At 44.4% G+C, this 21,260-nt stretch overlaps 1 protein-coding gene across 4 annotated transcripts in view; it reads right to left on the bottom strand.

The window, feature by feature from the left end:
- Window positions 1–20,110, bottom strand: part of LOC140493722 (alpha-1,6-mannosyl-glycoprotein 4-beta-N-acetylglucosaminyltransferase-like) — a 35,242-nt gene extending 15,132 nt beyond the window's left edge. The window contains exons 1-2 of one of the 4 annotated variants that reach the window (XM_072592503.1): window positions 20,017–20,110; window positions 4,216–4,384 (exon numbers count right to left, since the gene is read on the bottom strand). In XM_072592503.1, coding sequence (XP_072448604.1) covers window positions 4,216–4,368 — 153 coding nt within the window. In that variant the 5' untranslated portion in view covers window positions 4,369–4,384; window positions 20,017–20,110. Of the gene's footprint in view, window positions 1–4,215; window positions 4,385–14,474; window positions 19,550–20,016 lie in introns of those variants that run through there. The other 3 variants (XM_072592504.1, XM_072592501.1, XM_072592502.1) reach the window with 3 other exon arrangements.
- Between the last annotated feature and the right edge of the window lie 1,150 nt (window positions 20,111–21,260).

Below are 21,260 nucleotides of genomic sequence, written 5' to 3'. Positions count from 1 at the left end.
CTTCTCTCCAATGAGAACAGTCCCTGTGGTCTGGTAAGACTATAGTGATGCAACAAGGGTTATGAGGAAAGGGCAGGAAAGCAGATTTAAGGAGTGTAGGATCAGTCATAATCCTACTGAATGATGAAGCAGGTTTAATGGGCTGAACAGCACACACCATTTCTTAATTCTTATGGTCTTACTTACACAGGGTTATTTTATATTGGATTGCATTGTGATCTGACTTGCGGGCAAATCAACGTACAAATGTACTCAGGAACCAATCCATTCAGAACCCAGGAACTAAAGATCTGAGCCTCAACTTCACCAGGATGCAATTCAATGGAGTCAGTATAAAGAGTAATCATTACAGTCAACAATGTGCAGCGTTACAGTCATGTAATGCAGATGTACCATCAGTAAGCACAGAACATGTCTAAATCCAGGAGTTTGTGAAAGTGTAAATAGTTAGTGTGATTAAGAAACTTGAAGGCATCCATCTGAACAAAACCCCAGTCTATATCGTATACAATACATGGGCTAGCAAAGACGGAAGCACACAGACGATATCATACTGGCAATGATGCTTGACCCAAGAAATCACATCATTGTGGAAAGAATTCAGAGAATGGACACAAACATTCTTAGGATTATTATTAAATGTTGTCCTTGGTCACTGGTGCAACCTCGTCTCAGATGCTTCTCCTTTATTGATTCTGCTTTGATCAATGATTTTGCAGAATTCGACACGCTAAAAATATGTTTACTGATTCTTTTACCTTTTAACCTATGAAATGTCTCTACTTTCAAGAAAAAAGCCCAGTTCTCCTTATCACTAAAACATCTCATCCTTGATGTCATCTTAATAAATCTCAGCAGTGCTGTTGCCGTGGCTATCATACTTTTTCTATTACAATCTGTTGTGAAGGTGAAGCGACTCATAACTTAGCACACAAAATGGATTCACACTAAATACAATGGTTATACGGTTTCAGTTTTGGGTGCAATTAATGGAATTGACAATGGCCCAGTATTGGATTAGTGATGCTGGAAGAGCACAGCAGTTCAGGCAGCATCCAACGAGCAGCAAAATCAACATTTTGGGCAAAAGCCCTTCATCAGGATTAAAGGCAGTGAGCCTGAAGCGTGGAGAGATAAACTAGAGGAGGGTGGGGGTGGGGAGAGAGTAGCATAGAGTAAAATGGGTGAGTGGGGGAGGGGATGAAGGTGATAGGTCAGGGAGGAGAGGGTGGAGTGGATAGGTGGAAAAGGAGATAGGCAGGTAGGACAAGTCCGGACAAGTCAAGGAGACAGTGCTGAGCTGGAAGTTTGAAACTAGGGTGAGGTGGGGGAAGGGGAAATGAGGAAACTGTTGAAGTCCACATTGATGCCCTGGGGTTGAAGTGTTCCGAGGCGGAAGATGAGGCGTTCTTCCTCCAGGCGTCTGGTGGTGAGGGAGCGGCGGTGAAGGAGGCCCAGGACCTCCATGTCCTCGGCAGAGTGGGAGGGGGAGTTGAAATGTTGGGCCATGGGGCAGTTTGGTTGATTGGTGCGGGTGTCCCAGAGATGTTCCCTAAAGCGCTCTGCTAGGAGGCGCCCAGTCTCCCCAATGTAGAGGAGACCACATGGCCCAGTATTATCAGACAACCTATAGCGTACAAGTCCAATTTGCCTAATCTCTCTTCATAGGTCAGTCCCAGAAACCAGTCTGGTAAACTGTCATTGCACTCCCTCTATGGTAATAATGTCTTTCCTGAGATAAGAGACTTAAGTTGTACACACGGTACTACAGGTGTGGTCTAATCAAACTCCTAACGAATCGAAGCATTGCCTTTACTACTCCTGTATTCATATCCTCTTGTAATAAAGGTTTGCGTTTCATTAGCCTTACGAAAAGCTTGCTACACCCGTATGTTAACCTTCCTTTACTTTTTGAGAAGGACATGTGGGTCCCCTTGTACATCTACACTTGACTGTTTAGCAAGGTTAGATCTCATGGAATACAGGGAGAAGTAGCCATTTGGATACAGAACTGGCTCAAAGTTAGAAGACAGAGGGTGGTGGTGGAGGGTTGTTTTTCAGACTGGAGGCCTGTGACCAGTGGAGTGCCACAAGGATCGGCGCTGGGCCCTCTACTTTTTCTCATTTACATAAATGATTCGGATGCGAGCATAAGAGGTACAGTTAGTGAGTTTGCAGATGACACCAAAATTGGAGGTGTAGTGGACAGCCAAGAGGGTTACCTCAGATTACAACAGGATCTGGACCAGATGGGCCAATGGGCTGAGAAGTGGCAGATGGACTTTAATTCAGATAAATGCAAGGTGCTGCATTTTGGGAAAGCAAATCTTAGCAGGACTTGTACTCTTAATGGTAAGGTCCTAGGGAGTGTTACTGAACAAAAAGACCTTGGAATGCAGGTTCATAGCTCCTTGAAAGTGGAGTTTCAGGTAGATAGGATTGTGAAGAAGGTATTTGGTATGCTTTCCTTTATTGGTCAGAGTATTGAGTACAGGAGTTGGGAGGTCACAGGACATTGGTTTGGCCACCGTTGGAATATTGCGTGCAATTCTGCTCTCCTTGCTATCAGAAAGATGTTGTGAAACTTGAAAGGGTTCAGAAAAGATTTACAAGAATGTTGCCAGGGTTGGAGGATTTGAGTTACAGGGAGAGGCTGAACAGGCTGGGGCTGTTTTCCCTGGAGCGTCAGAGGCTGAGGGGTGACCTTACAGAGGTTTACAAAATTATGAGGGGCATGGATAGGATAAATAGACAAAGTCTTTTCCCTGGGGTCAGGGAGTCCTGAACTAGAGGGCATAGGCTTAGGGTGAGAGGGGAAAGATATAAAAGAGACCTAAGGGGCAACTTATTCATGCAGAGGGTGGTACGTGTATGGAATGAGCTGCCAGAGGATGTGGTGGAGGCTGGTACAATTGCAAGATTTAAAAGGCATCTGGATGGGTATATGAATAGGAAGGGTTTGGAGGGATATGGGCTGGGCGCTGGCAGGTGGGACTAGATTGGGTTGGGATATCTGGTCAGCATGGACAGGTTGGACCGAAGGATCTGTTTCCATGCTGTACATCTCTATGACTCTATGTTATAGCATATGGATGTCTCTTTTCTCTGTATTTAAAAATATTCCTACACACATTTGGAAAAACTATCCTGGAAACATGTTAATGCAGCTGGCAACTTGTTTATTGACTAAAATTAGCATTCTTGACCAAGGTCTGGAATCCATCAAAACAAAAGACCTGTGGATGCTGGAAATCAGAAACAAAAATAGAAATTGCTGGGAAAACTCAATAGGTCTGGCAGCATCTGTGAGGAGAAAGCAGAGTTAACGTTTCTGGTCCAATTATGAAGAAGGGTCACTGGACCCGAAACATTAACTTTTCTTTCTCCCGTCAGATGCTGTCAGATTCACTCAGTCTTTTCCAGAAGTTTCTGTTTTTGTTACCATCGCCTGAGTAATTTGATTTGAAGTCACTGAGAGTGACATTTAAAAAGAGAATTTTGTTAAACCATCAAAACATTTAGTAGATGTACCCCAGTTAGCTGGCCAAGCCAGCGATGCCCATGTCCCATGTGAGTGACAAAAGACTTCAAATAGTAATTAAATGGTACTTATTTTTTAAAAACTAGCATGTTTTCAGCACTATTCACAACCTCAGGTGTCTCAACAGGTTTTGCAACTTATAACAGTAGTCACTGCTGTAATGTAGCATCAGGGTTAGACTGTTATATTAGACAACTTGTACACACTAAGCTCCCACAAACAGCAATGTTAAAATGACCCAGCAATTTGTATTTGGAGAGTGAATGTTGATTAGGCGTTGAATGTTGATCAGGACATCAGGGGATAACTCCCTTGTTCTTAAAACTGGTGACATAAAACCTTTCAGACACAGGCAGGAAGTCAGTTTAACAGCTCATCCAAAAGATAGCTGCTCGATTTCCAGTTCAGGTTTCTGTAGTAGCACTTGAAGACACAGTTTTCTGACTCAGCAGCAAGAGTGCTACCCACGGAGCCGTGACTGATAAATGCAATCTTGTTCTCTCTCAGCCCATAATCACAGTTTAGTTACACTCAATGCACTGACTTATCTTTCTCTTTTCACATACCAACAGACCCATTGTGCATTTTCACCAATGCTTGTGTCAATTTCAGATCTCCCCTCCCTATTTTAGTTCTTTCCAAAGTGCACCACACTAGCTCTTCTATTGCGTTACCTTGGTATTCTCTTGTCTTACCCTGAGGCTGGCTGCTGTCTCGATTTTGCTAATGTCCATTCCGTTATAGAGGATTAAGATGACCATCAGGAAGAGGATGAGCCAACACAAATTCCGGCATCGAATGCATCGAGGGAACAGTCTACACTTCATTATGCCTCTTAGTCCCCTAAAAATGTATACACAAGCACAGAAATATTTAGAAAAAAGCAAAATGTGCATTTCTACAGCGCCTATCACATCCTCAGGAAGTACCAAAGTGCTCTACAAACAATGAAATACTTCTGAAATGTAGTCAGTGACACAGTTTGAGAATAAGCAGACAACCTGTTTTCGTGATGTTGTTTGAGAGATAAACACAGACCTGTATAACCCTGTGAAACTGTTTCAGAAACTATTCCAGTGCTGTGCTGCTCAGTCTCCCATATTCAATAAACAATAGCTCATTCATCCTCTACTGCAGAGACTCAAGTTAGTCCAAACACCCCCGTCCTCTTCCTGGTCTACACCAGCTCTTGGTCCAACAACACTTTAAATGTACAATTCATGGTTTTGTGATCAAACTCTCCATGGCTTCATCTCTCCCTAACTTTGGTAAGCGTTTATCATATATGAGCTGAAAATGTGTTGCTGGAAAAGCGCAGCAGGTCAGGCAGCATCCAAGGAACAGGAGAATCGACGTTTCGGGCATAAGCGCTTCTTCAGGAATGAGGAAAGTGTGTCCAGCAGGCTAAGATAAAAGGTAGGGAGGAGGGACTTGGGGGAGGGGCGTTGGGAATGCGATAGGTGGAAGGAGGTCAAGGTGAGGGTGATAGGCCGGAGTGGGGTGGGGGCGGAGAGGTCAGGAAGAAGATTGCAGGTTAGGAAGGCGGTGCTGAGTTCGAGGGATTTGACTGAGACAAGGTGGGGGGAGGGGAAATAAGGAAACTGGAGAAATCTGAGTTGATCCCTTGTGGTTGGAGGGTTCCTAGGCGGAAGATGAGGCGCTCTTCCTCCAACCGTCGTGTTGCTATGGTCTGGCGATGGAGGAGTCCAAGGACCTGCATGTCTTTGGTGGAGTGGGAGGGGGAGTTGAAGTGTTGAGCTACGGAGTGGTTGGGTTGGTTGGTCCGGGTGTCCCAGAGGTGTTCTCTGAATTTATCATATATCCCAATGTAAACCCTCTGGCCTTACAACCTTTTGGGGTCTCAACTCTCCTTCAATTCTCACATCTTATGAATTTTTTTCTTTATTCATTCATGGGATAAGGGCATCACTGGCTGGCCTAGCATTTATTGCCCATCCCTAGTCGTCCTTGTGAAGACAGTGATAAGCTGTCTTCTGAAAGCACTGCAAAATATTTGTTGTCAGTAGGCCCACAATGTCTTCAGGAAGGTATGCATCTGCTACCCGTGTTCCTCTAGGTGACAATGACTCTGTGTTATGTCAGGCAGCTTGGAGAAGTTCTGCATTGCATCTTGTTAGTAGTACCTGCTGCTGCCACTGCATGTCGGTGGTGGAGGGACTGAATGTTTGCAGATGTGGCACCAATCAGGTGGGCTGCTTTATCCTGATGTCATTGAGCTTCTTGAGTTGTTGTTGGGGCTGCACTCACCCAGGCAAGTGGGGAGTATTCCATCACACTCCTGACTGGAGTCTTGTAGATGGCAGACAGACTTTGGGAGCTCAGGAGATGAGTCCCTCACTATAGAATGCCTAATCTCTGACCTGCTCTTGTAGCCATGAGATTCATTTGGCTAGTCCAGCTCAGTTTCTGGTGAATGACAACCTCCAAGAGATTGACAGCAATGATAATGCCTCAGAATACCAAGGTGTGATGGTTAGATTCTCTCTCTTATTGGAGTTGGTCATTGCCGAGCATTTGTGGAGTTTGAATGTCACTTGTCATTTGTCAGCCCAAAGCCGGATATTATCCAGGTCTTGCTGTAATAATAACAATTCTTCTACAGTGTGTAGTCATTGCTGGGAAGACCAGCATTTGTTACAGATACCTAAATGTTCTTGAGCTGATGACGAGTTGCCTTGTCATTATTTCATTGCTACCTGTTGGGACTAGCTATGTGCAAATTGGCTGTTAAATTCCTTGGGGTGTTTAGAGGTTGTGAAAGGTCTAAATAAATGTAAGTCATTTTGTTTATTTAGTTCCTCCCGTCTTCCACCCGACTACAGATCTACCCCTCCTCTCTTACTCCTGTCTCTGTAATTACTGAAAACCTCTTTCATCTCTAACATTTCCAGTTCTGAAATTCAGCTGTTAATATTTAAGATTTCCAACATTTACAGTATTTTACTTTTATTTCATTCATTTACACTTTGTTCATTTACAGAGAACTTCTTACACAAATTGTCAAATGTGCAAGACCAGCAGTATGTACTATTTACAAGATGCGCTGCAGAAATTCACCAAAGACAGCACCTTCCAACCACACAATCACTTCCATCTAGAAAGGCAAGGGCAACAGATATGTGAAAACACCACCATCTGCAAATTCCGCTCCAAGCCACTCACCGTTCTGACTTGGAAATATATCACTGTTCCCTCATTGTCGTTGAATCAAAATCCTGGAATTCCGTCCCTAAAGGCATTATGGGTCAACCTACAACAAGTGGATTGCAGTGGTTCAAGAAGGCAGCTCACCATCACCTTCTCAAGGGCAACTAGGCATGGGCTATAAAAACTGGCCAATCAGCAACACCCACATCCCATGTGAATAACAAAAGACTTCAATTAGTAGTTCAATGGTACTTTTTTTAAAAACTTGCACGCTTTCAGCACAACGCACAACCTCAGATGTCCCAACAGGTTTGACAACTGCAAACAGTAGTCAACGCTGTAATGTAACATCAGGGTTAGACTGTAATTTTAGGCAACTTGCCTTTATTGCAGGCACTTCAGAACCTCAAAGAAAGAAAACAAGTATAGTAATATAATTTTATTTTTAAAAGCAAGCACTTTCCACCAAACCCCCACACGCCAACCTCCGCGTTTGTGTGTGTATGGACACAGATACTTTGCATGCATGAAGTTTTTACACTACAAAGGTCTGCCTTGCACTCATGAGGAGGTGTGGTTCAAACAAAGGGAATTTTTTATCTTACAAAGTTTGAGTTAGGATTGCTAACCAGATCACAAAACCAAATTTATTTTGATAAATATGTAAGGATTCCAATTCAAATCTGAATTCATGTTGGAAGAGGGTTGCTTTAATATTTAACAACGTAGATTGGGTTTGAAGTTATGTGAATTGGTAATGATTAAGCCGGTGTTGTTTTGATCTTGCGTCAGAGACCTTTTACAAAGGTTATAAGATGTTTTTAAGGGAAAGTTTGAAGTTCTTACTCTGAAATAGGTCGGAATAAAAGGAATTTACAGAAGTTTAAAAAAGTTTATTTTATTCCTAAGAAAATAGGTTGAATTAGTTTGTTGGCATTTGAGGCAAGACACATGCTTCTCAACTTTAAACAAAAGATTGCAGTCTTGAAAGAATTGAAAAAGTAATTGAAATGCTGAGCACGGTATTGTCAGAAATTATTTTGTCCAACATACCAACTAAACTAAAAATAGCATTCATCATGTCAGCGAAATCATGCTCATTGTTTTGCTAAGTTGTTGTCCGATATTAGATAAATGAGCCATCAAATGTATGTAATCTTCCATGAGCACTGTGAATAGGTCTGTTCCTGCAGTTATCCAAAGAATGGATGGAACATCGTGAGGGCGTAGAGGTTCCCTCTGCTGCTGGGGTCGGTATGTTTTGAATGCCTCACATGAATTCACAAGTTATTGAGTATCTTGATTCTCTCCTGGCAACTGCACAGATTCACATACCAGCCATCTTGTCCAGATTATACTCATGTGCCCCTGGTGTCATGTGGGCATGATCCTTCCGCATAATGCTTTTGGTATTATTTACCCATGAAGGTGATATACCAAATTGTTTTCTGTACGGCCAAAGTGAATGAATCTTCTCAGGTACCTCTTTAATACTGTCAGGCCATACCTGAATAATGATCTTTGCAACTTTTGTAGTTGCTCATCTTCACAAAATGCCAATTGCAACTGATCACACTGGTTTATTACTCTTTGGTCAACTCCAAATTTGAGAATGTCTACAATTTTATATTCAAGAACAAGTGTAGATCAAGTGGAATGTCTTCATATTTGTGAGAGCTGGGTAATCTGTACAGCTTGTTAGAAGTAGCCATGCTGGTACCTAGTGCATTTCTTGCCATTACTTGAGATTACATGATGCCAAATACGACAGATAATGTCTTGTGCTCAAAATTGGAATATCAAATTGTGCTTCAGAGGCTTCAAGCCAAGAGCAGTAGGTTCTCTGTCTCAGAAAGGACACTCCACTGAGTCTTTTTGTAAAGCATCCAATTCACAAACCATGTCTTTTTTGGGGTGGTAGATGTATCGTTCAGTCCTGGGACATGGGCATTGCTGGACCAGCAATTATTGCTCATCCCTAGTTGCCCTTGAGAAAGTGGTGCTGAGCTGGACCCTGAAATCCACCTGCTGTAGGTAGACTCACAATGCCATTAGGGAGAGTTTTCCAGGATATTGACTCAGCGACAGTGAAGGAAAGGAGACACACTTCCAAGTCAAGACGGTGAGTTGCTGTTGCCCTTGTGCTTCTAGATGATAGGAGTTGTGGGTTTGGAAGGTGCTGTTGAAGGAGACTTGGTGAATTTCTGCAGTGCATCATGTAGATGGTACACAGTGCTGCTACTGAGTAATAGTGGTGGACAGTTTCAATGAGCAAGGTTTATTGACAAATCCTGCTAGAAATAATTGAATACATATTGGTGGTCATCTTGACACAATTATGGGACATCATCCTTGAACAAATGTCCCAGCAGAGATACTGTCTCCTCAAAGTTGGGAAGATACAGTGAGAGGAAATTTTAAAATGAGGCAATGTCTTAGACCCGCTTTACCCTGTGGAGTTGTTATTTACTTAACCTCCTCAATTTTCCCTCAATCAGGATGGGGAGCTCAAAGGTAGAAGACAGAGGGTGGTGGTGGAGGGTTGTTTTTCAGACTGAAGGCCTGTGACCAGTGGACTGCCACATGGATTGGTGCTGGGTCCACTACTTTTCATCATTTATATAAATGATTTGGATGCGAGCATAAGAGGTATAGTTTGTAAGTTTGCAGTGTGGCACAGTGGTTAGCATTGCTGCCTCACAGTGTCAGAGACCCGGGTTCAATTTCCGCCTCAGGTGACTGTGTGGAGTTTGCACATTCTCCCAGTGTCTGTGTGGGTTTCCTCCGGGTGCTCCGGTTTCCTCCCACAGTCCAAAAACGTGCAGGTTAGGTGATTTGGCCATGCTAAATTGCCCGTAGTGTTAGGTGAAAGGGTAAATGTAGGGGAATGGGTCTTGGTGGGTTGTGATTCAGCGACGTCATTGTGGACTTGTTGGACCAAAGGGCCTGTTTCCACACTGTAAGTAATCTAATCTAATGACTTCAAATTTGGAGGTGTAGTGGACAGCGAAGAAGGTTACCTCAGATTAGAATGGGATCTTGATCAGATGAGCCAATGGGCTGAGGAGTGGCAGATAGAGTTTAATTTAGATAAATGTGAGGTGCTGCATTTTGGGAAAGCAAATCTTAGGACTTATACACCTAATGGTAAGGTCCTAGGGAATGTTGCTGAATGAAGAGACCTTGGTGTGCAGGTACAGCTCTCCTTGAAAGTGGAGGTGCAGGTAGATAGGATAGTGAAGGCAGCATTTGGTATGCTTTCCTTTATTGGTCAGAGTATGGAGTACAGGAGTTGGGAGGTCATGTTGTGGCTGTACAGGACATTGGTTTGGCCACTTTTGGAATACTGCATGCAATTCTGGTCTCCTTCCAATCAGAAAGATGCTGTGAAATTTGAAGTGATTCAAAAAAAAGATTTACAAGGGTGTTGCCAGGGTTGGAGGATTTGAGCTATAGGGAGTGACTGAACAGGCTGGGGCTGTTTTCCCTGGAGCATCGGAGGCTGAGGGGTGACCTTATGGAGGATTATAAAATCATGAGAGGCATGGATAGAGTAAATAGACAAAGTATTTTCCCTGGGGTCAGGGCGTCCAGAACTAGAGGGCATAGGTTAAGGGTGAGAGAGGAAAGATATAAAAGAGACCTATGGGGCAACATTTTCACACAGAGGGTGGTACATGTATGGAATGAGCTGCCAGAGTAAGTGGTGGAGGTTAGTGCAATTGCAACATTTAAAAGGCATCTGGATGAGTGTATGAATAGGAAGGGTTTGGAGGAATACAGGTGGGTGCTGGCAGGTGGGACTAGATTGGGTTGGGATACCTGGTCGGCATGGACAGGTTGGAGCGAAGGGTCTGTTTCTGTGCTGTACATCTCTGTGACTCTACGACTCTATGACTCCATGGATAGAGTAAGTGCATGCAAAGAAATTGATCCGGCTGATGGAGATGTGGCATTTAATGCGTTACTGTTAACAGTAGGTGAAGGCTGTAATCATGCTCTTATTAATGACTGTGCTATCATCAGCTATACAATACAATCAGGTAGAATCTCGATAATCCTAACCACTTATTATCTGTATTTGGAACAGTTTCCTAGAACAATATGTGGTGGGTCCAATGATGGGTCAGGCTATTTTGGATACAGTGATGTGTAATGAAGCAGGTTTAATAAGTATAAAAGATCCCCTGGGAAACAGTGAGTGCAATGTGGTAAAGTTTAGCATTGAGTTTGAGAGGGAGGATCATGGGTTGAAAACCATGCGCTAAGCTTAAGTAAGTCATAGTCATAGAGCTGTACAACACAGAAACAGACCGTTCGATCCAACTCATCCAGCTGACCAGATAGCCCAACCCAATCTAGTCCTATTTGCCAGCACTTATTCCATATCCCTCCAAACCTTTCCCAATCATATACCCATCCAGATGCCTTTTAAATGTTGCAATTGTACCAGCCTCTGCCACTTCCTCTGGCAGCTCATTCCATACGTGCCCCACCCTCTGTGTGAAAAAGTTGCCCATTAAGTCCTTTTTAAATCTTTCCCCTCTCACCTTAAACCTATGCCCTCTAGTTCTGGATTCCCCCACCTCAGGGAAAAGACCTTGTCTATTCACCCTATCCATGCCCCTCGTGATTTTATAAACCTTTCTAAGGTCATCCCTCAGCCTCTGACGCTCCAAGAAAAACTGCTTTTCACACTGGATTTTTCAAATTTATTCAAGGCACACATCTCAATAGCACATATAATCAAGAAAGAGCTCACGCTACTCACTATTGTAGATTTACAGCAAGGTTACACTTAAAAACTATGCACTTAACTGCTCTAGTATTGTAAGGTCTCCCACACAGGTTTGTTTAAGGCCAGCTGGGAATTTTGCTGTTTGTTCATTTTTCCCAGACACACTCCAATGTCCAGAGATACTTGAACCCAAACAGCAAAGGCTTTGGTAACTTGTGCAGATTCACTGCTGTGTCAGACAGCAATGTAGGTTTCTCTCTCTGACCACCTGGTCGCTGCCTTTGTCTGTCTTCCTCCTTCTCAAAGTGCCGTTGTCTTGATCTTTTCTCTCCCAAAGTTCCAAAACAATGCCACAGCACATAAAACAGTAATTGCTGCTCCTGGAATTCGAGGAAATCAACTTCAACACCTAGAATACCTCAAAAAAAAAGGAGCAGCCATTACAGCCACTTTTGTTTTCCTGTACCCCAATAAGTAGAAATAATTGCAAAGGAATGAGGGCAGAGTTGATTGGGGAAAAGCAGTTCAGCCGCAAAGATGGTTGAGGAGCAGTGGCAGAGGTGTAAGGAAATGGTGCACAGCTCACAACAAAGACATATTTCAGTGAGGAAGGAGGATTCAGGGAAGGGGATAAGCCAACCACGATTAACCAGGGCAGTTAAGCAGAGCATCAAATTGAAGGGAAAAATCGTACAATGTGACAGAGATTAGTGGTATGCTAGAGGATTATGAAGATGTCAAAAACTAACAAAAGACAACCACAAAAAAGCAATAAAACAAACTTTTGAGGATAAACTTGCAAGTAATTTCAAGACAGACAGCAAGTGCTTCTTTAAATATATAAAAAGGAAGAGGAAAGCTGAAGTCAACATTGGCTCCTCAGGGAATGAAGCTGGGGAAATAATTAAAGGAAACCAGGAATTAGCAGAGGAATTGAATAAACACCTTGCATTCGTCAGCAAGCCTGCCATGTCCAAGCTCATTCCTGATGAAGGGCTTTTGCCTGAAATGTCGATTGTCCTGCTCTCCGGATGCTGCTCGACCTGCTGTGCTTTTCCAGCACCACTCTAATCCAGACTTCCAAGCTCAGTGCTTAGTGTCATCTTTGCTCAAACATAGGAAGATATTAATGTGCTTACAGAGATTTTCCTACCAAAATGCATCACTTCAGGAGGATGATATTAAGTTTCATATATCATTCCATCCTGATGAAGGGCTTTTGCCTGAAACGTCAATTTTCCTGCTCCTCGGATGCTGCCTGACCTGCTGTGCTTTTCCAACACCATACTCCTGACTGTCATTCCATCCATTCCACTAGCCTGTTTATACCATCCGGGTGCCTATCACTACCCTCCACTCAATAGTATTTACAAATAGCGTCATAGAGATGTACCGCATGGAAACAGACCCTTCGGTCCAACTTATCCATGCCGACCAGATATCCCAACCCAATTTATCCCATTTGTCAGCACCTGGCCCATATCCCTCCAACCCTTCCTATTCATATACCCATCCAGATGCCTTTTCAATGTTGCACCACTTCCTCTGGCAGCTCATTCTATACACGTACCACCCTCTGTGAAAAAGTTGCTCCTTTAGTCAATTTTACATTTTTCCCCTGTCACCCTAAACCAATGCCCTTGAGTTCTGGACTCCCCGACCCCAGGGAAAAGACCTTGTCTATTTATCCTATCCATGTTCCTCATGATTTTTTAAAACTCGATAAGGTCACCCCTCAACCTCCAACGCTCCAGGAAAAACAGCCCCAGCCTGTTCAGGCTCTCGCTGTAGCTCAAATCCTCCAACCCTGGTAACATGCTTGTAACTCTTTTCTGAACCCTTTCAAGTTTCACAACATCTTTCCGATAGGAAGGAGATCAGAATTGCACACCATATTCCAAAACCGCCTCATCAACATCCTGTACAGCCGCAACTGGGCCTCCCAACCCCTTTACTCTGACCAATAAAGGAAATATTCAGTCTTCTGCAAATTGTGAAACTGTGTCCTACATCCCCAAGTGTAAGTCATTCCTAGATATCAAGAAAAGTAGGGATCCTCACACCAATCACTGGAAACCCAGTGAATACTTCCCTCCAGTCCAAAATACGATGATTCACTGCAATTTTTTCTGTCACTCATCAATTTAGTATCCATGCTGCCATTCTCCATTTTATCTCAAATTTACTGAGAAGGTTGTGATGTAACACCACTTTTTGGAGGCCCTCATGCACTTCATTAACTCCCTTCATGACTCTAATCAAATAAACTGACCTAATATTTACTTGCTGTTAAATTCAGATCGACTTTCCTAAATAATCCATACACGCCCAAGTAACTGCTAATGTTTTTTTCTGTGTTAATGTTTCAAGAAGCTTTCTCACCACTGAGGTTAAACTGGTGGGCCTTTCTTGAGCAATGGGGTAACCATTTGCAAATCTCCTATTTTCTGGTATCATCAATGTCGAAGAACATTCGGAAGATTATGGCCAGCACCTCCCCAAGTTCTACCAATACCATGCTCATTATCCTTGATGCATCTGAGAAGGTGCAAGCAACTTACCAACTTTAAAAAGAACCAAATACTTCCTCATTAGTGATCTTTAGTCCACTCAAAGTGTCAATGACTTTTTTCACTCTGACTTCAAAATATCATCTTCCCTGGTAAAGGCAGTAAATTACTCATTTTGTTTCTTAGCCATTACCCTGCCTTCACCTGCCTATCCCTTTTTTTAATCATTAATTGGCCTCAACGCACCTCTATGTATAAAGAACTTTTGGATGTCCTCAATGCTGGTTGTTACTGCACTCTCCTACTGCTTTTGCTGTTATTTTGTTCTCAGTTTCCCACGGCATGTTCTATTTCCAGCCTGATCTTCACTTGTATTATCATTTAACACCTGCCTTATGCGTCATTTTACTGTTTTCTGTCATTCAAGGACCTTTCCATTGCATTTCCTTTCCACTAAGTTCGAAGGCTCTTGACCATATTGGAACCACCTCTGTTATAAAGGCACTCTATTACTTACCGACATTTCAGTCTGCCCATCTTCCATTCTCCTTCGCTCAAGGCACATTTATTTTAATCAGGAACAGCTGCTCTTCCAATTGGACATTTTTACTCCAGACTGCCCCTCGTTCCATTCGATAGCTATTCTAAGCTGTCAGATACTAAAATCCCCAAATGTCCCCTTATTGACACCACGTCTCCCACCTACCCTCCTCCTCTAACCAAAAGAAGAAAACACACTGTGGTGTGTTGATGAGATAAGGTTTTTCTATTTTTTCACCTTGAAAGTCAGCGGCCTTCGTTTTGCAGCAGTGGGAGTGATGACAGCAAGGATCGGGGGGCTGCTGGGAAGGTAAATTTCCATTGAGCAGGACTAATCGAGAGCCTTCATTTTGCAACAGCAGTGGGAGCAGTGAGAGTGAGGAGCTGAGTGGGAGCTGTCTAACTGCACTTTGGGAAGGTGAGCGAACTGACATATTTGGGCACCAGCTGAACCTGAGATACTACACATGTAGCATCATGCACCCACCCCCTCTAACCAAAATAGGAAAGACTCAGTGGTGTGTTGATAAGAGAAGGCTTTTCTATTTTTTTATCGTGCGTTTGGTAAAATTTTTTCTTTCTTTCCTTTCTCTTTTATCCATTATTTGATATTGTAGTTGGACTGAGGTAAGCCTAGATTAAAAATGGCAGGAGATCTCAGACCCATGTTGTGCTCCTCTTGGTCAATGTGGGAGCCCCAGGAACGCAGCAGATGTCTCTGACTCCTTCACCTGCAGGAAGTGTGTCCAGCTGCAGCTCGTTAGACCAGATGACGGCTCTGGAGCTGTGGAGCATCTGATATGTTGAGGAGTTTGCGGATAGCATGTTTAGTGAAAGGCAGAGAAAGAGCAGGAAGGCTGTGCAGGTGTCCCCTGTTGTCATCTCCTTCCCAAACAGGTATACCGTTTTGGATATTGTTGGGGGAGATGGCTCACCAGTGGAAGGCAGCAGTACCCAGGTTCATAGTGCCATGGCTGGCTCTGCTATACAGAGGGCTGGAAAAAAAGTGGAAGGGCTATAGTCATAGGAGATTCAATTGTAAGGGGAACAGATAGGCAGTTAGGTGGTCGAAAACGAGACTCCCAAATGGTATTTTGGCTCCCAGTTGCATGGGACAGGGATGTATCAGATCGGCTGCAGAGCGTTCTGAAGGGGGGAGGGTGAACAGTCAGTTGTCATGGTGCACATAGGCAAAAAATGGGATGAGGTGCTACCAGGAGAATTTAGGAAGTTAGGAACCAAGTCAAAAAGTAGGACCTCAGAGGCAGTGATCTCAGGATTGCTACCAGTGCCATGTGCTAGTCAGAGTAGGAATGATAGAATAAGCTGGATAATTGCATTGCTTGAGAAATGGTGAAGGAGGGAGGGGTTCAGGTTTTTGGGCCATTGGGACTGGGGCTGGGGCTGGAGGAGGTGGGACTATTACAAATTGGACGGTCTACACCTGGACTGGATCCAATGTTCTTTGGGTGCTTTTACAAACACTATTGGGAGAGTTTAAACTGGTGTGGCAGGGGGATGGGAACCAAATGAGGAGGTTAGTGGACAAGAAGGAGGTAATAACTAAAGCTTGTAAGGAAAACGAGATAATGAAGTCAGTGTGACTAAGGGGAAGAGTAGGCAGGGAGCAGAGGATGAATGGAGAGGGACTGGTGGTGTGAGGTGCTTTTGTTTTAATGCGAGAAGTGTAGTGGGTAAGGCAGGTGAACTTAGGGCTTGGATTAATACCCGAGAGTATGATGTTATTGCTATTATTGAGATTTGGTTGAGGGAAGGGCATGATTGGCAACTTAATATCCAGGATATCGATGCTTCAGGTGGGATAGAGGGGGAGTTAAAAGGGGTGTCGGTGTTGTGGTACTGGTCAAAGAAGATATCACAGCTGTGCTGAAGGAGGGCACTATGGAAGACCCGAACAGTGAGGCAATAGGGGCAGAGCTCAGAAATAGGAGGGGTGCGATAACAATGTTGGGGCTGTACTACAGGCCTCCCAACAGCGAGCATGTGATAGAGGGACAAATATGTAATCAGATCATGGAAAGATGCAGGAGCAACAGGGCGATGGTGATAGGAGGTTTTAACTTTTCCAACATTGACTGGGACTCACTTAATGTTAGAGGTCTGGATGGAGCAGAATTTGTAAGAAGCATCCAAGGGGGTTTTCTTGAGCCGTATGTAAATAGTCCAATTCGGGAAGGGGCCATACTGGACATGGTGTTGGGAAATGAGCCCGGCCAGGTGGGTGAAGTTTCAGTAGGGGATTATTTTGGGAATAGTGATCACAATTCCATAAGTTTTATAATACTCATTGACAAAGACAAACGTGATCCTAAAGGAAGATGCTAAATTGGGGGAAGGCCAACTGTACCAAAATTCAGCAGGAGCTGGGGAATGTGGATCAGGAGCAGCTGTTTGAAGGGAAATCCACATTCGATATGTGGGAGGCTTTCAAAGAAAGGTTGATTAGAGTTCAGGAGAGGTATGTCCCTGTGAAAATGAGGGATAGAAATGGCAAGATGAGGGAACCATGGATGACAGATAAAATTGTGAGACTAGCTTAGAAGTAAAGGGAAGCATATATAAGGTCTAAGTGACTGAAAACAGATGAAGCTTTGGAAGAATATCGGGAAAGTAGGACTAACCTGAAATGTGGAATTAAGAGGGCTCAAAGGGGTCATGAAATATCTTTAGCAAACAGGGTTAAGGAAAATCCCAAAGCCTTTTATTCATATATAAGAAGCAAGAGGGTAACTAGAGGAAGGGTTAGCCCACTCAGGGACAAAGGAGGAAAGTTATGCGTGGAATCAGAGAAAATGGGTGAGATTCTTAATGAGTACTTTGCATCGGTATTCACTGAGGAGAGGGACATGATGGATGTTGAGGTGAGGGATAGATCTTTGATTACTCTAGGTCAAGTTGGCATGAGGAGGGAGTAAGTGTTGGGTATTGTAAAAGGCATTAAGGTGGGCAAGTCCCCAGGTATGGATGAGATTTATCACAGGTTACTGAGGGAAGTGAGAGAGGAAATAGCTGGGGTCTTAACAGATATTTTTGCATCGTTAAAAATGGGGGAGGACCCGGAGCACTGGAGAATTGCTAATGTTGTCCCCTTGTTTAAGGAGGGTAGCAGGGATAATCCAGGTAATTATAGACTGGTGAGCCTGACATCAGTGGTAGGGAAGCTGCTGGAGAAGATACTGAGGGATAGGATCTATTCCCATTTGAAAGAAAATGGGCTTATCAGCGATAGACAGCATGGTTATGTGCAGGGAAGGTCATGTATTACCAACTTAATAGACCTTTTTAAGGAAGTGACAAAGTTGTTTGATGAGGGACGGGCTGTAAATGTCATGGACATGGACTTCAGTAAGGCATTTGATCAGGTTCCCCATGATAGGCTGATGGAGAACGTAAGGTCGTATGGGGTTCAGAGTGTACTAGTAGATGGACAGAGAACTGGCTGGAGACAGGAGAGTAGTGGTAGAAGGGAGTTTCTCAAAATGGAGACCTGTGACCAGCGGTGTTCCACAGGGATCCGTGCTGGGCCCACTGTTGTTTGTGATTATATATAAATGATCTGGAGGAAGGTATAGGTGGTCTGATTAGTAAGTTTGCATCTGACACTAAGATTGGTGGAGTAGCAGATAATGAAGGGGAGTGTCACAGAATTCCAAATATAGGTAGCTTGGAGAATTGGGTGGAGAAATGGCAGCTGGAGTTCATTCCGGGCAAATGTGAGGTGATACATTTTGGAAGACCCAATTCAAGAGCGAACTATATAGTAATTGGAAAAGCCCTGGGGAAAATTGATGTACAGAGAGATCAGTGTGTTCAGATCCATTGATCCATGAAGGTGGTAATGCAGCTCAATAGAGTGGTCAAGAGGGCATACGGCATTCTTTCCTTCATTGGGCAGGGTATTGAGTACAAGAGTTGGCAGGTCATGTTACAGTTGTATACGACTTTGGTCTGGCCACATTTGGAATACTGCGTACAGTTCTGGTTGCCACATTACCAAAAGGATTTGAATGCTTTGGAGAGGGTGCAGAGGAGTTTTACCAGGATGTTCACTGGTATGGAGGGTGCTAGCTATGAAGAGAGATTGAGTAGATTAGGATTATTTTCATTAGAATGACGGAGGTTGACAGGGAGCTGATTGAGGTCTACAAAATCATGAGAGGTATAGACAGGGTGGATAGCAAGAAGCACTTTCCTCAGAGTGGGGGACTCAATTACTAGGAGTCACAAGTTCAAGGTGGGAGGGGAAAGGTTTAGGGGAGATATGCGTGGAAAGTTCTTTACGCAAAGGCTGGTGGGTGCCTGGAATGCGTTGCCAGCGGAGGGCATGATGATGTCATTTGAGATGTATCTGGGCAGATTCATGAAAGGGCAGGGAACAGAGGGATATAGGTCCTTAGAAAATAGGTAACAGGTTTAGATAGAGGATCTGGATCGGTACAGGCTTGGAGGGCTGAAGGGCCTGTTTCTGTGCTGTAATGTCCTTTGTTGCTTGAACCCATCTCATTCGTTATAAACTGATCCAGTAACACTTATTTCCTCATTGGCCTGTAAACTTGCTAAACTGGAAAATGGCCTCGAGACCTCTCAGCTTGCCCACCCTTTAAACTGTTGCTTTCTGAGGGTGAAAGTGAGGGCTGCAGAAGCTGGAGATTAGAGTTGAGTGTGGTGCCAGAAAAGCACAACAGGTTAGGCAGTGTCCGGGGAGCAGAGGAATCAATGTTTTGGGCAAAAGCCCTTCATCAGGGCTGTTATTATCTCACCGAGCTAAGGCTCACACCCATAGCAATGTCATCAGAACAAATAAGGTGCTTCTTCCAGTGGTTCAGGGCCAATGGCTTCTCTGTGAAATAATATGGTTCTTTACTGTTCTGCTGAAAGAACTCCTCCAAAAGACAAAGTAATACAGTGGGTGGGTTAGTCTGGATGAGGTGCTCCAGTGGTTGGAGTCACTAATTCAGTGGGGGAAGGCTGTTCCCTCCTCACACTGGGAACTTCAGCTCTGTTACACAACTAACATCACTGCTGCAAAACACTGCGAGAGAGCTGAAGGACGGAACCTTTTAAGTGTTTTTCTTTACAGTCAACTTTGACTGCACCCCCCCCCCCCCCCCCCACCAACACACACACACACAAACAAACAGAAACCTAGAACTTGAAAAATATTGCTCTCGTAACTTTCTTCCTCGTGAATTTGTCCATACTTCTAAATCCTTGCTGGGAAACAAGCTCGAGGATATGTCGCAATGAGAGGGCACAGGTTTAAAATATAATCTCAATTTCTCTCCTCACAAAGACTACCTGATTTTGCAAAGCATGTTGTGCTGTGGGACGAGCTCACCGTCCTGGGGTTGCTGCTAAATAACTATCCTCCACATCCATTCCCCGTGCTCGCCCTGAACTAGCACCCAAACCCCTGTTTGGAAAGTCGTCGCCAGCTTCAGGCATTTCCTCTCCAATTTTTTTTTCCTCTTTTTGAAAACAAGGTTCCCCCTTCCTACCTTCAGCTGATGCAGGCTCGCTGGGATGTGAGATTGCAGACAGCACAGTCTGGGGCTGGGATGTGACATTCCCTCTCAGCAGCTCCGCCTCCTGCCTCGGCCCCTCCTCATATCTCTCCTCCCTCAGCAGGACGTGAACCCTTGTTTTTATTTTGGAAATTCCTTGTGAGGCGAACTACCATGGAAAGTGCTGCCAGGACACTCTTGTCAGCCTGGTTTCCCTGAGACTGGGCGGTGAGGGAGCACACGGCAAGTTTCTCTGCATCTCTCTGTCCCTCTCCCAATGTGACAATCACAACGAGCCGCTGAACTGAAACTCTCACCTTCACTCCTGAAAACTTGAGTCCTTAAATGTACACTGTTAACTTGTGAGTCTCCAGTGGCTGCCATGGGGGAGGGTGGGTACAGAGTTGTATTGTGCTTTCTGGTTTGGTGAGCTCCTTTCCTTCTCACTTTCAAAGGGGTCAAAGGGCAGCCTATGTGTCAATTTCTATCCTCCCCCCTCCTCCTTCCTTGGGGAGGGAGTCCTCCACGGTCAAAACGGTAAAAACTATGACTGCAGATGCTGAAAGTCAAATACTGGATTAGTGGTGCTGGAAGAGCACAGCAGTTCAGGCAGCATCCAACGAGCAGCAAAATCAACGTTTCGGGCAAAAGCCCTTCATCAGGAATAAAGGCAGTGAGCCTGAAGCGTGGAGAGATAAGCTAGAGGAGGGTGGGGGTGGGGAGAGAGTAGCATAGAGTACAATGGGTGAGTGGGGGAGGGGATGAAGGTGATAGGTCAAGGAGGAGAGGGTGGAGTGGATAGGTGGAAAAGAAGATAGGCAGGTCGGACAAGTCAAGGAGACAGTAACTGAGCTGGAAGTTTGAAACTAGGATGAGGTGGGGGAAGGGGAAATGAGGAAGCTGTTGAAGTCCACATTGATGCCCTGGGGTTGAAGTGTTCCGAGGCGGAAGATGAGGCGTTCTTCCTCCAGGCGTCTGGTGGTGAGGGAGCGGCGGTGAAGGAGGCCCAGGACCTCCATGTCCTCGGCAGAGTGGGAGGGGGAGTTGAAATGTTGGGCCACGGGGCGGTTTGGTTGATTGGTGCGGGTGTCTCGGAGATGTTCCCTAAAGTGCTCTGCTAGGAGGCACCCAGTCTCCCCAGTGTAGAGGAGACCACATCGGGAGCAACGGATACAATAAATGATATTGGTGGATGTGCAGGTGAAACTTTGATGGATGTGGAAGGCTCCTTTAGGGCC

Source organism: Chiloscyllium punctatum, chromosome 22 (assembly GCF_047496795.1).
Source record: "Chiloscyllium punctatum isolate Juve2018m chromosome 22, sChiPun1.3, whole genome shotgun sequence".
In the NCBI taxonomy this organism is placed as follows: domain Eukaryota; kingdom Metazoa; phylum Chordata; class Chondrichthyes; order Orectolobiformes; family Hemiscylliidae; genus Chiloscyllium; species Chiloscyllium punctatum.
Note: the sequence above shows the minus strand (reverse complement) of the source record. Positions and strands in the feature narration are given on the sequence as shown.